The 15,209-nt window shown below is 38.7% G+C and overlaps 1 protein-coding gene across 1 annotated transcript; it reads left to right on the top strand.

Moving 5' to 3' along the window:
• Positions 1–3,043: 3,043 nt before the first annotated feature.
• Positions 3,044–14,599, top strand: LOC140269284 (amyloid beta A4 precursor protein-binding family B member 1-interacting protein-like). Its single transcript, XM_072364314.1, has 13 exons — positions 3,044–3,091; positions 4,330–4,389; positions 6,881–6,965; positions 9,409–9,614; positions 9,707–9,778; positions 9,858–10,017; positions 10,098–10,219; positions 10,314–10,388; positions 10,504–10,647; positions 12,482–12,592; positions 13,925–14,023; positions 14,107–14,182; positions 14,382–14,599. The coding sequence occupies exons 2-13, from the start codon at positions 4,330–4,332 to the stop codon at positions 14,519–14,521; spliced, it is 1,350 nt and encodes a 449-aa protein (XP_072220415.1). The 5' UTR covers positions 3,044–3,091; the 3' UTR covers positions 14,522–14,599.
• Positions 14,600–15,209: the final 610 nt, after the last annotated feature.

The following is a 15,209-nucleotide window of genomic DNA, read 5'->3' on the forward strand; positions in this document are numbered from 1 at the left end:
GGCAAAAATACAGATTTTTCACAACAGGGCATGGACGTCATGGACATCATTTTTACCCTTCATGCACAGTCACTCTCATGACCACTGGAGGTTGCATATTCTTTGAACATATGAATAGTCCACATTTACCAGCATGCACAACAAACCTAACGCCATTTTAACATGTTGCTTTTCTAACAAATAAAAAACAATCAACAGAGTCCAACAATATCAATGTTGTATTGCAAACTGAAAATAGAAGAGAGACAGATATTAACTACACGCCAGCCAATCAGCCCATCCAACACGATATCAACATCAAAATTGTCTCCAGCCATCTCCGCAATAAAGGGTACAAGAAAGCCAGGTGTTATGATTGATGACCAGTCGTCCTTCTCCTAGTATGTTGCATTTGTCTTTCAGTCATGTCATATCAGACCATATCTGACTCAGTATGCCACCTAACACTTGGTACAGACTATGTATGGTCAACGCAATCTGATGGCACATATCTGTAAAATATCTGTGTTGCTCCATTGAAAATACATAGCGATTTAACAATATAAAATAGTTCAGTGGCTACATTTTCCATCCTGAGTCCTCTACTGGGATACAGCTCCTGTTGCATCATTAATGACCTGTCCACTTGTTGCTATGTGATTATTGACATTTGCAATATATAAAGGAAACAGTCGCCATTCTAGATTAAGAAAATGGCAACATATTACCGGCTGGCTGTGGGTGTTAAACTCCTGATTTAAACACGAGTTTACCGCAAACTGCAGACGCAAAGGCCATAGATCTGAGTTTGAAGCCCTCTTGTTGCTAGACGAGAGTGCAAATCACACCCCAAGTTGTTAGTTAATGGTGATAAACACAGGTTCATAGTTTTTATCTGAAGGATCATTTCTGTATCTCACAGGGCAGTTTACTGAGAACTGTACCTTTGGGGACAGAAATGAAACTGAAGTCTAACTCGTCATACAGGCTTATGCTCTCTCCTGACCACTGTGTTCCTCTCAGAAACGCGTGGTGCTGCCACCTTTGCACCAGGCAGTCTCAATCCAACCTTTTATTTTTTTATTGTTCCGCAATTGTAAAACCAGAAATGAGTCATCTCTCTCTACGTTCAAGTATCTCAAGCAGACTCCTCTCTTTTGGGAACACTTTCACATGTAACAACTCTAACACTGTAACATGCCCTACCTACTGCTTGCTTTGCCCTTCTGGAGCTGCTCTACTTCTGCTGTCATTTGCATGGATTTAAAAAAGTGGCAAGGTTCCTTACTGTCCAGAAGCTTGAATGTTCTTTACTTGCAAGTCATTTTGGATAAAAGCATCTGCTAAAAGACTAAATGTAAATTGTGCAATATTGTCCTAACAAAAGCTAAAAGTTAAACAGTATGGGGGATATCAATCAGGTATGTCCTATAACCTCTGAGAAAGTTTTATTTAAACATGGTGGGGTAAAGCAACTGTAAGGCTCTGCTGTGGCAGTGGAGGGCTGTGAGCCAAGATGGGGTGAGTATTGCATCAGTCCTAGTGTAGCAAGGCAGCATGCATATGCAAAAATAATTAAAAATAAACCTCACTCTAAGAATTTGATATATTTCCTGATCTCTCAGGAAGTTCAGATGACATCTGCAACGCCAGTTCTGACAAAGTCACGCGTACATGTGGTTACTCTATAAAGTGACCTGTGACAGTTTTAGTTCTCACACACTCAGTGGTGCTTCCATGCATCAAAGAGGCAGAAGAGGTAAGAACTCTGAAAAGCAGATGACATAGTTTTTGTTTAGGTTAATAGATCAATGAAATACAAATGTGTTGCTGTTAATTTGGAACTGTCATAATGTGTGCAAAAGCATAGAAAATTTGTATTTGTATAATTACTTTCTGCCTTTAAAACAGCAACAGTTCTTCTCAGCGTGCAGCTGCTTCAGTGTCTTTTATCTCTTCATGTTGTTCCCTGACTTCACATTGTTGGCCTTGTTTCTGAAGAAAATTCTTTGTGGCTCTGGCTGTATATCTGAACTCACTGTCATGTTGTCGAGGGATTTTTGGACTCATACCCCATTATTGATACTTTTGCATGATGGATAAGAATCTAAGTAGCTTAAGTACATAAACACTGTGTATTCATCTCTCCTGTTAAAACCTCAAAGAGTTAAAAACTTCAAGAGTGACTTCAGCTTTTTCTTTTTTTCTTTTTTTAAAGACGAGCATGTTCTCTCACATGTGGATGTGCAGTGCAACTAAGCGCAAAACAGCAACAAGCTATCGATCACAAGAAGTCAGAAGACATGTCAGTTTACTGTTAGCAAGCAATGTGTTGTAATTCCTTTCATGCATGTATATCTCAGCAAATCTTTTTTGCATGTCTGCTTGTCACGTCTCACGTTTTGTTGATGTGCGAGTCCACAGTGGCAGTAACACTTGGTGAGAGCATGCTATTTAAAAGCAGCTGTGGTGAAATTCATCTTTTGATGAGCACAAGCCCGGTAACTGAAAACAGAGTAGTCATCGTTATTAATATTGAAAACAGCTATTCTGTATGAGCGAGTGATAGTGTACATGAGACAGAAGTTCGGAGTGGTTTTCACATGTGCGCGGCAGAAGCCCTTTGACGTCACAAAGGTAGAAAGTACACTTAAGCAATGCACATATTTTGCTTTCATATGGAAACAATACTCAGCCCACAACAATCCTCTCCTCTCTTCCCATTTTACAACGCAACGTCGTAATGGATGGCCTGTTTGGGTTAAGCATAAACAGAGCACAAAACCGAACCGCACAGGCAGAACTGCGTGCCATGTGTATTTGTACAAAGGCTGTTCCCAGAAAAGCTGCAAGGTTTGGTCAAATTCAGCAAAATATTTGATGTGTAATTTGTTAGTTTGAACCTTTGTTTATCCATTTTCAGTGCATCCACTGATCAGCTGGATTGTATTCAGAAAATATGAAAATATGTTGAATTTTCTGCCAGCAACACAGTTTAAAACAGGTTGTGTTACATCAGCCTTGCTTTGAATACTCATTTGATGCTCTTTTTTGTATCTTTGCTGAGAAATCAGCAGTCTGTGGATCCGTGCTGCTTTGGATGTGAAGAAAATTAAGCATGTGTATGAGTTTTCTGCATGATCTTACAGAGCTGTACTTAAAGGGATGATTGCATACTGATCTGCCCACATCTATGAAAATGATAACAAGCGCTGATGACATTCAAATCTGGTGATTTGATAGTTTAGATCTTTTCCACTCCTCCAAAGGGCAAAAACATGAGTATATGCTTCCCCACATTTATACGGCGCACTAAGATTAAAATAAAGAATAAAGAATATTGATATGTACAATGCAGCCTCCTTGTGTCAAGAAAAGGAAACTTAGTCAACGAACAAAGTGTCTGCAAATCTTACTATATTTACTGACTATGTATTTGCTGTTTTGTATATATTTACTCTTTCGAGTTTCTCTGAAGGCTGTGTTCTGGTTTTATAATCTATTGTTATTCATAACCACACACAGCAATGGTCTCACAGAGTTGGCATAAGCGGAGAGCTCATTCTGCAGCTCATTTTTTCAAGCCAGTCCACATGAAAGATCTGTTTTCTTTATGTTTTTTTTATCCTTAAGTTGGCGAGAGACTGCCAGCATTTTTAAATAACCTGACCCCGAGTTTCATGAATTTTAGTTTGAAGGCAGTTTTCCATCTCAGTGAAGCCTTTTGCAGGGATGATCAACTAAGTGCAAAGCATATGATGCACTTTAGTGAATTTATTTGTACTTGGCAGATTAGATATGAAATGAGTGAGGACCTGAAGAGACAGAGGGTGTCTTAAATGTCAAGCCAAGCAGTTCCCACTGCTTTAATGCAGTTTATTGATGACGATGATCGTGCAACTTGTTTGTTCACAGCCAGACCAACAAAACCATTTGAAGCTTCCACAAAGCTGCAGAGGCCTTGATTATATTTAGAAACAATATATATATATATTATATTTATGATACAGTTCTTTTTTTAACTTGAGTGATTCAGCTTTGCATATTGTTTATCTCCTTCAGTTGTAACAGCAAAATCCTAATTGCATACATGTGCAAACAGTGTTTGCAGGCTTGTACCAAAAGGAGGTCAACTGTTTCTACGTTTCTCCACTTGTATGTTTGTTTGTTTTTTGTCAACAAGCAGAACTGAAGCATCGGAAGCATGAAACTGAATTTAAACCGAACTGAAAATGCAGGACGTTTTCAGTTCCCTGTGCTTGCTGTTTTTGTTTCTAAAACGGAATACATAATCTTTCTTTTCCCCGATACTGCTGCTTAAATCTACATTTCTTGTCCTCTCTTTGGAAGATGGACGACATAGATGCCATGTTCAGTCACCTGCTCGGAGAGATTGATCATCTCTCTCAGGTGAGTATTTTTTGTTTTAAAAGAAGGCTAAATGTACTGGTAAGAGCTGAGTGCTAATGATAAACATGTTAGCAGGTGCATGTCTATCTAGTATATTTTTAGCCTGTGTTCATCAATTAGCATGCTAGCATGTTGATCAGAACTAAATGCAAACTACAGTTGAGATGAATGGGAATGTCTGTAGCTTTGTGGGTTCATTAAAATTTGCAGCTGTAGTCCAATCCGATCTCAGGATATAATAGCTAGCTAATCCGCTGCACAGTTTTAGGGCTCAAATATTGTAAAATAACTTACTTCATAACTACCTACTTTCGAACTTTCCCACGTTTGATTTGGAACACCGCTGATTTGACCTGAAGTGCTGATGAGGAGGAAGTGTGATTGGAGCAACATGCACTTTGGGCACTTTTGTCATTTATATGTATTTTAGGCTTTAGGTGTGAAATTTTGTACCATTAAAACAACACACCAAATGGTTAGGGTTAGGATAAAGGACCAGGGAAAGGTTTATTCCTTTCACAGTACAAGGCTGTTTGTTTGTGCAAAGCAGGAGAAGGCTGGGCAAAGACAACAAAGCTTTTTGAATGTATCATGTATCATGTATCACTTTTTAATATGTTTAAGAAATTGTAATCAACCGGTACCACTGAGGTCAAGTTGAGGTCTTGAAGAACAAGAAAGCTTGATGAGAGAACTGCTCGTTGGCTTGCTGGAAAGGCAAATCTAAACCTACGTATGACCACGCAAACGTGATGATCATTGAAGAGTCATAAAAAGATTTAGCAAAGATCTACACATGCCTGATGAATTTTAGAAACAAGTGTTGTGAACCGATGATGTAAAAAAGAACATTTTAGCCACAACAAGCAAAGTTTGGATAAAAGGGGTGCAGAATTTCATGGAAAAAAAGTGCAGTTTGGATTGGTTCACTCATGATTTGGGCTTAAGCTGTAGTCACTGGCGCAGGGAACATTTTAACGGTACAATAAGGTGAATAATGGATCCAATTACACATCAAAAAATTAAATGAAATGAAATATGACATGAAATATAGCTTAAGATTGAAAGCTTAATGACCCCTAACATGTATCAATATTCATCACGTAACCCCACAGTCCCATACCCTAAACATTGTTCAGATCTATAGACGCACCTCAAAAAAAGCACCAAAAAAAAGCACAGTGAACACACAGAATTTGGAATGAAAACCTCTCAAAGAAGATTTTGCTGCAAAGAGTTTTTGAGATGTGATACCTGCCAAAGTGTCTATGGCTTAGCTTTTCATTCAAATAGACATTTTGATCACGGCTGCCCAAACTTCGTCATGTCACCATATTTGTTCACCAGTCGGACTGAAAAAAATTTTAACCGGTGGTTCCTTAAAAAATTAGGCTCATTTGTAATCCTGTTTCGAAGGCCAAATGATCGAGAAGCCTTGAGAGATATGACATGTAATCACGATTCATGCTAAGGAAGCTATGAATGTCCATAGAAAATCTATTCAAGCTTTTCTCAGATAACTTGACCAAAAAGGAAACCAACAGATCTTGTGCCTTTCTTACAGCCACACCAGTAAGATCTCAGTAAAATACTTTGGACAAAGTATACTGTAATGGTTCTCAGAATGTTCACATTCTTTCTGAAAACCAGACCAGATGAGCTGAGATTCTGGCACCCTCTGTACTGAATGAATGTTTCCACACGCATGTTAGAAATAGGGACAGGTCACGAGAAGTGAATCAGATAAATCACTTGATATTTTCTGTGATTATCTGGACATTATCTTATTACACCAGGCAGCCTTTGTGTTGAGACTGAGCATCATGTAAAATATGCAATATGAAGTTATTGTGTCTGGGTTGGACCTTGGACAGTAGATTTCCTTTGAGCACACATAAGCAGCTCAGTATCCATCTGCAGCTCGCCAAGCAAAACACTGCAAGCTCTGGTTGAGGCATATCTACTGTAATCACTGTTCATTTCCAATTACTAGTTACATGTAAGCTGTAAAAAATTGGATCAGTCTATGTTGAGTATACAACAGATATACCAGAATTTGACACTTGTCTTATCTTTGGGAAGTCATTACCACAACAAACCATCTCGAGTTAGCAAGAAAAGCATTTTGATTAAAGCATGGACAAACAAAATTATTCCACATGGATTTAATTGAGTTATTTCACTACACCACTGCCCAGGGGTCAGAAGGCAGATTGGAGTGTTTGGTATCCCAGGCCAAAAAAGCATGAAAGTGTCACTTAAGCAGCAGCTCCATTATGATGACACATATTCTCAGACACAATAGATCAGGCTTGAACTGCATGCAGGCAGGCGTTATTATTCATGCATATTTACAGTCTGTTTTGTTTATTGGATGCAGTTTTAGCCTGTGGATGCCCAGTATGTGAGTGATTAGCATGAAACAGTTCAACTTTTTAGCTCTGCAACATTACATTATGATCTCTTTTTCTATCACTTCACTCCCCTGCAGAGTTTAACATCTGCAGACGACAGATCGGGCGTGGATGCTGATTCACAAAAGAGCACCATATCCATTGGTTTCACTGACCTGAACGGTAAGTACTCATTCATTCAAATGATACTCTCATCCAAAGCAAGTAACAGCAAATCCTTTATTCAAGCCAATCAGTCTTGAAAAACAAAGAGTCAAACTGCCCGGATAGTACAAAAACTGTGATGCAGAAGGGTGGAGAAGATATGCAGCAGACTTTCAAGAGATAAGACGAAAGATGGAGGTCTCTTGTTTTGTCTTGAGCCAGAAAGTCATTGCGACCTTTAGAAACTAATTGGTGGTTATCAGTTCAAGAAAAGTAGGATATGTAGGAAGCTGGGACAGACAAAGAAAATAATAAAAATACAATGATGCATTTATGGCAAATTAAGTATTTCAAGATCTGTTTGAATGAGATTTAAGTTTGCCTTTGAGACATACAGTAACCTGATAAAGCTCTGAAATAGTGTCGAAGGATTATTTTCATGAAAAGGCACACAATACCATTGATAATTAAAACTATGAAAGATATATGGGGAGAAAATTCTCAGAGTGCGATCAGATTTCTTTTAATAATCTGAAATTCTCAATTATGAAAAACATGTTATTACTAAAACTTTGTATCCTAGCAGCAACATGTCAGTTACAACACAATACAGTTACAATGGTGTCACTGTCACTGACTAAAGTTGTCTTTAAGTCATGATGTATGCAGTCACATATGTACAAAGTAATTATGAGGGTGCTGAATATGTGATCCTGTGATGGGGCTCTGATGTTGGACATCAGAGTGGAGGACATATAAGGAGGATTTTATACCTTCAAGGAGATATCCATCTGTATTGTTCTAAGGCCCCAAAGACAGGAATTTTTTTCAAGACAAATGAACAGACATGAAAGACCCCCAAAAAGCTAACTGCTCATAGGCTCTGGAGATTACACTACCTGCTATTGAATGCCAATTATTGAAAGTTAACTTTAGCTGGGTGAGGCCGGCAACAACCAGTTTTATAGAAGACAAGACAAAGCAACAAAAAAAATTAAATTGGCGAAAGAAGCATGGGGGAAAAACAATGACGACAACTGCACTGAGCAATCTTCATTGTTTAACACTCAAATTCAGTACACCACACCATAAAGCACACAACTTTCCACTTTGACTTCTACGCTTTCCACAGCAGAGCAAAGCTCAAGAACCAACAACAGTATCCACAAAACTAAGAGCAGTCCATGATACAGATATTTGTGAGACTGCCCCACGTGCCAGAAAAGGAGATAACCTTTAGATGTGTGTTTGCAGAAGATGCAACAGATACCTCTGCAAAGGTAGAATAGAGCTGCCGCTGTGAAGAAGTGTGTAACTCTGTGGATCTCAGAGTTCTGATTGCAAGTAATTTGGTCTGGACTCTTTACCCTTTAGGTACAGGAAAAATCAATCAATCAATCAATCAAACTTTATTTATAAAGCACTTTTCATACATTAGAAATGTAGCACAAAGTGCTTTACATGTTTAAAAGCAGCCCCCACTGCAGCCCCCCGCCTACTAGCAGATGGAAATTATGACACATTTGAGTGAATCCACATCAGATCATACTTAACTTAAGTTTTTCGTAGTATAAGTCAAAAACATTTCAAAAGGAGGCAGGGGAGGTGGGAGGGACCATTTTGCTGGTTGCTTTGCTTACATGAACACAACAAAACGTCCTGGTTTGGTTTAACCTCCAAAGTGAATTTTTAGCGTCTCAGATGTAAAGGCTACTAAATCAAATCCATTTTATACAGGTTTAAAATAATTTGTTATGCACATTGATAGTTTGCCAAAGTATACAACTGTGAAAGTCCTTTAGCTAAATATTAGCCTGAAATGTTAAGCTAGCTTTTTTTTATAAAGATAGCTGTGGGGCAACTTGAGCCAAATGTTGTGGGTTAAATTGAGCTACGTTGGAACAACTTACAGGAAGGAGCCACAATTCACAAAATGAAAAAGGACTGGTTTTGCATTCCAGACATCATGCTAATGTTGATTTAGGCAATGGTTTTTGATGACACCACTTACCAACTCACTCCTGTTGAAACTTTAGCCGTTTTTTTGTTTAAAGAGGTCTTCCTCCGAACCCTTGGTCATTTATGCTTTTTCATTAAAACTGATGCATGAAATTTGGTTGGATATTTTCATTGTACTTGAAGCCCACATGAGTAGAAAATAGTTAATCTTACTAAAAAATATACATAGTAAGAACAGCTTGTTGATGGGTATATATATATTTAGTTTTTGGCTTACAACATTATCAAGCCAAGCTTTGCTTGTACTTCTCTGCAGAATTCTTTTCACCTTGTCTGTGGGAACTAAAAGTGGCAGGGCAACAGCAGACCACCTATACCTCAATACCTAAGTAGCATTAGCTTAGCAAATGCTGCTCTTTCCTTTGACAGTTATACTGTCAGCTGCAGGATTAAATCTATGATCTTGACAAGCCTACTTTACTGCCACCTTGCTTGTTAATAGAGTCTCTTAATGAACTGGAGGACCATGACCTGGATGCTTTGGTTGCTGACCTGAGATCAAAATCGTTTGTGCAAGAATCCTCCACCAATGAAGGAAACAGCAGCCTTACGGCTAATCAGACCTCACCACCTGCTATGACACAGGAATTCAAACCAGCAGTCGCTCTTCCTACACCTACCACAGAATCGTCCAGGTTGATGAAAACGGTAAGACCCCAAAATTTGCCACTGTTCATGGAGATAAAGTTGCAATTTCTTGGGAACTGAAAAATAATTTGTTCTTTCTTATTTCTTTCAAGAACCAACCCCAGACAAAGGCAGAAAAAATTAAATTGGCCTTAGAGAAGCTGAAAGAAGCCAAAGTGAGGAAGGTAAGGTCATCAGTAGAGTCTTACTTACTTCACCATCTACAAACACAGTTTATGTAACCAAGACTCCTGGCCCTGTTAGTTGATAATAAAGGTGCTGATGAGTGACAACAGCTCCAAAACTCTGATGGTGGATGAGAGGCAGACGGTCCGAGAGGTTTTGGACAACCTGTTTGAGAAAACGCACTGTGAGTGCAACATCGACTGGAGCCTATGTGAGACCAATCCTGAGCTGCAGATTGGTGAGATTACTCTAGCACACACACAAAAATGGTAAGTAAGACCAGGCACATAACAAAAACTATTTATTTACATCATTCAGAAAGGGGCTTTGAAGATCATGAATATCTAGTGGAACCCCTGTCTGGTTGGACTCGCAACAGTGAGAACAAAATCTATTTTGTGTCTCGGCCCCAAAAGTATGTGATGTTCACAGACCCTCAAGTGAGTAATGAAGACAACTTTTCTTCATGTCAAAGTTTGACTGCATGGTGTTATTCTCGAGTTCAAATCATGCTTTATTTTTTTTTACATGAAGCTATTTTACTTGTGGAAAAAGAAGAAAGCTAGTATGAGTGGGACAAGCAGTCAAGACAAAGAGCTCCTAATTAAGGTCAGTTACAGTAATACAGCAGCGTGTCAGTTAAATCATTGTAGATTCCTTTTATTTCTGTTCTCTGTGAATTTCAGTTGTATACAAGTGTCATATTTCTCTTCTGATTCTGCAGGAGCATTTTGGAGGGTCTACTCTGATTGTCCCTGATCTTGAGGGCACACTTTACCTAAAAGAAGATGGGAAGAAGGTTTGGAAACATCGCCACCTTGTGCTTAGGGCTTCGGGCATCTATTACGTACCCAAAGGAAAAACAAAGGTATGGGGGGAAAAATGGTCAGCATGCTTAAATCCGCAGATTGGTGACAGTTTAGCATGCAGGTTTGTTTTTGTTCCTTGAAGCAATTTTGCTCCTTAGCCCTTGGTACAAAAGAAAAAGATTCTTTGTGTACATTTCAATCATAATCTCTGCTGAAAATGACTGACAGGAATTAGTAGTGTATTTTAATTGCAGAAAACAATGATATTTTGGTTATTTGATGTAATATATTCTCATGATATTTGAATGATTTTAAGATACTGATGAACAAAAACATTGACAAATTTGCAAAAGCTATATATTTTAAAATTAGCTTTTTAAAAAGGTTTTTTAAAGAATTGTCATATTTCATCAGACATTTTGCTTAAACAAACAGTTTTGGCCAATGTTTTTAAATTTTGATAGGATAGCATGCAAAAAACTGTTTGCTTGATATGAACCTACAGTTAGCAGCTATGCTTGGCATTATAAATTAGAGGGTAGAAACAGCTAGCTTGTTCACTCTGCTAAGATTTAATGAAACAAAATACTATCTTCCAAAAAATGAACATAGCTTGATAACGATTCACTACTATAAACAGCTTTGACAAAAATAAGGGAACATTTATGTTTTTATACTAAGTTTCTAACTTTGCCACTTTTTAGGCTAAGCTAGGCTAGCCAATGAATTTGCTCATTTCTAACTTGCAGTGAAAGAACAACCTCTCTCATTTATATGATTTTAAGTTATCAGAATACTTTACATGACAAGTCAGCTCACAGTTAGTGGTTCTATAGCTGATTTTTATTTCAATATCCACAGCTAACTTGATACAATTATGTGTTTTGTGTTTGTGATAAGCTAAGCTGACCAGCTGCTGAAGTAGCCTACTGTATTAAAGACCCACATATACAGTATCTTTTTGTTGTACATAACTGTATACAAATAATGTCAAGTTTTTCATGCCGATACTTTAAGTTAAATTGTGGAGGATTTATTCAAAATAGAATAACTGAAGAAAAACAACATATCCACCACCAGCATAGAGGCAGTCCATAGACAAAGAGCTAAGAGAGCTGTGTCTCTAAAACATGAAGTCCCTAAAAACAAAAAGAGCTGGATAAATTAAGATGGGCAATGTGAATTAGGTCCTCCCAACGTTTAAAGAAAAACATCTCATCCCGTCACTGAATCCAAGCTGGAAAACGTTGTCAATGCAGACAAACTTAAGAAGGAGAAACTGTGGAGGGCAGATGTGTAACTCACAGAAATCATCTAAGGACACATGGATGAAGCAGACAAAGAAAAAAAGGACTCTGCAGGATAAAATGAACAAAGACACAAAAACTATTGTCATATGATGAACAGAGAAGGATATCATTGGACGCAGAGCTGGAGAGAAGAGTTGTTGAAAGTCTGTAAACTAAGTAAGCAAGACGTTTCAAAGACTCAAAAAAAAAAAAAAAAAGCAGAACAAAAGTTTTCTTCTGCTGGTCACCTCCACTGCCAGGAAGTTAGACTTCTCTGTCTGTGAAGTCAAATGTGTGAACATGATGTGGATCTGCTTAGGATTAAAAAAAATGAAAAGAATGTTCAAATACTTTCGAGAAAAAAACAGAAACTTGTGTATTCAGTGGAGCCTGATTCAGATCTTTCTTTTAGAATTAGATAAAGACGATGACTCATTTCCTTCTAAGTGTTCTCAGTTTCAGTACTTACCAGTTTCACTTTAGGACTTTTGGCAGCATTCGCCTAGTCTTATTCATTAAGCAACAACTGCCTGGTTTTGCAACAAGTGTCTGGCAGCGCACATATTATACAGTGTATTAAAACCTTTTTTTTTCTGTGTTTCAGTCCTCCACCGATCTGGCCAGTTTTATTCATTTTGAAAAAGTCAACATCTACACCACAAGCAACTACAAGCAGAAGTACAGAGCTCCCACCAACTTCTGCTTCATCTTAAAGGTCAGCCATGGTTTAAGGAGGTGAAGCCATGAAAAAGCAGTTTCTCATACACCTTTTTGCCTTTCACACTGCAATGAAAAGGGAACCCTATGGAAAAGGGAATCCCTACAAACCCCAAAATCCCTGTAAAGAGGGATATCATGCTAGTCGACTGAGGATGGATCAGGAAAAATATTTCATATATCCATGCGTCAATATTTCAACCTATGTATTTTGGACATCTTTCAGACACATTTAGCTGTTTCTCATTTTGGCCTCGTCTCAAGCATTTGTTGTGCTGAAGTTTCCACATTCTGCAACATTACTGATTGTCTGAGGTGACTACGTAGCAGCTGATTTCCCCGACTGGCAGCTCCAGTGAGCAGAAGCACCGTACAAATGATTTATTATATGTTGAAAAAAAGCCAAATCAGTAATGTTTATTCTAAGGAATGATCATTGTAATAAAAACTGTTGCCATCCCCACTTAAGGGGATTTCACAGAATCTTTTCTTTTGTGTAAGAGTCGCCTCAGTTCACACATGTGCATATAAATATGTTTTAAAGCTTCTTGAAGGCACACAGAGAAAGAGGAAGGAAGTGAGCCAAACAAAGAACAGAGGGTCATTTAACTGATACAACACTGACCTGAAACTGTGTCAACATCGAGGTGGCAACATTGTGGTACAAGTTTATCTTCCAGAATAGCAAGTGTGGGCCGGTGGTGGTGCTACTTGCAGGGTATGTAGACTCATTTCTCATCTGAAATGAGAGATGAGTCTCACTGTGCAACAGGTAAAGATCAAATTTACAAAAAATATCATCTGCAGAGAGAGCAAAGTTGTGTTTTCAGGCTGGAAAACGAGTTCCTCTGAACTCTGAGGATATGAACAGAGAAGCAAGCGTGATAGTAAAGATATTGATGATGAAAACAGGTCTAATTCACTGTCTTTATGAAATACTAAGTCTGGATCCTTTTTCATGCATCATAGACTGCAGGGTAGTTACAATTTGGTATGCTCTGCCCTCTGTTGGCTGTTATGTGTACTACAAAAGAAAAAACGAATAAGCGTTTATTATTCAAACATAAGGCGTAACATTCAGCTTGGGGGAAAAAATAGATTGTGTAAATGGCTCTGAATGAGATTAATTTGAGTGAGAGATGGTGGGATCTGCCACCACACAGCTGAATCTGCATTATAGGACAGAGTAGGTTACAATTTTTGAGGCCTTGGTTCCTCAACTGAGAACTAAAAGTCAGGATGTCTCAACATCTGCTGCATCTAATTGGACGATTCTTTAAAAAAACTTGCCTGTAGTTGAACGCTCTTTCCATCGTCACTCTTCTCTCAGCATCCCTGCATCCAGAAGGAGTCTCCCTACATCAAGTTCCTGTGCTGCGATGACGAGCACACACTGTTGCTTTGGGTCAACTCCATCAGAATCGCCAAGGTGAGACCCGGCACTGCATGTAACACACGTTTTATCACTGCCAATGAGTTTAAAAGGTTTGTGTTTACTGTGTGAGTATATAGTACGGCACTGTGCTCTACAAGAACTATCAAGCTGCGGTGAAGAGAGTGTCGACTCTGCAAACTCTACAGGCTGCAGGTAACTCTACACATGAGACAGCCCCCAATGTCTGATTTTAAACAGCATGATATGGAAGAATAGAAATAAATACAACTACCCCAAATGCCTTTCCTCAAGTACTGAATCAGCGTAAGAAAAACCTGGCTTTAAATATCTGAACTCTGAATCTACACGTCTGGATTTCACACTCATATTTTTTGTTTGTTTGGTTTTATAGACAGATCAAATGGTCACACCCCCCTGGCCAGCCCACACCCAAGTGGTTCTCCACCCAATTCCACAAATGTTGAAAACTACCCGTACGAACCACCACCGGACTTCATCCCTCCTCCTCCTCCTGGACATACACAAGATTGAGACATGAAGTCATGTGAAAAAGAAAGGAGGCCCTCTGTCCATCCTAAGGGTTTATGAATCAGGACATGATAAAAACAAAGTGAAAAAAAACACAGATATCAGGTTTTGTTGGTGCAGATTCTCGGTCAACCAGGCCGTGGTAATCCCAAGGGCTTGAATAAGGGCGACCGAACTTCAGCTTGTGGATTCTTGAAGACGTTTCACCGCTCACCTTTTCAGAACTGAAGATGCTCTTTCCAATTAGAGGTGAGACGTCTTCAAGAATAAAAGAAAAAAGTCCAGCTTTTACAAAAAGTTGTGTGACAGACAACTAAAGACACCCTGTGATGATTCAGTTGCTCTTAGAAGCATCTTTAGCAGCAATAAGTTTTTTTTTTTATGATGTTATCTCGCCCATTGTTGGGGAGGTAACTTGCCCGCTATTCTTTACAACAATGCTTCAGTTCTTTGAGGTTTTTGATGCACAGTTCTCCAAGTTTCAGCCAAGCTTTATCTGTCAGACAGGTGGCCTCACATTTGACTCTAAAACACTTTGGTACACAGAGGAGTTCATGATGGACTCAATGACTGCAAGGTGTCCAGGTCCTGTGGCTGCAGAACAAGCCCAGATCATCAGCCCTCTACCAATGCTTGACAGTTGGTATGAGGTGTTTGTGCTGATATGCTGTGTTTGGTTTTCTCCAAACGT

Source organism: Leuresthes tenuis, unplaced genomic scaffold (assembly GCF_036924035.1).
Source record: "Leuresthes tenuis unplaced genomic scaffold, fLeuTen1.0.hap1 SCAF_14, whole genome shotgun sequence".
Lineage (NCBI taxonomy): Eukaryota > Metazoa > Chordata > Actinopteri > Atheriniformes > Atherinopsidae > Leuresthes > Leuresthes tenuis.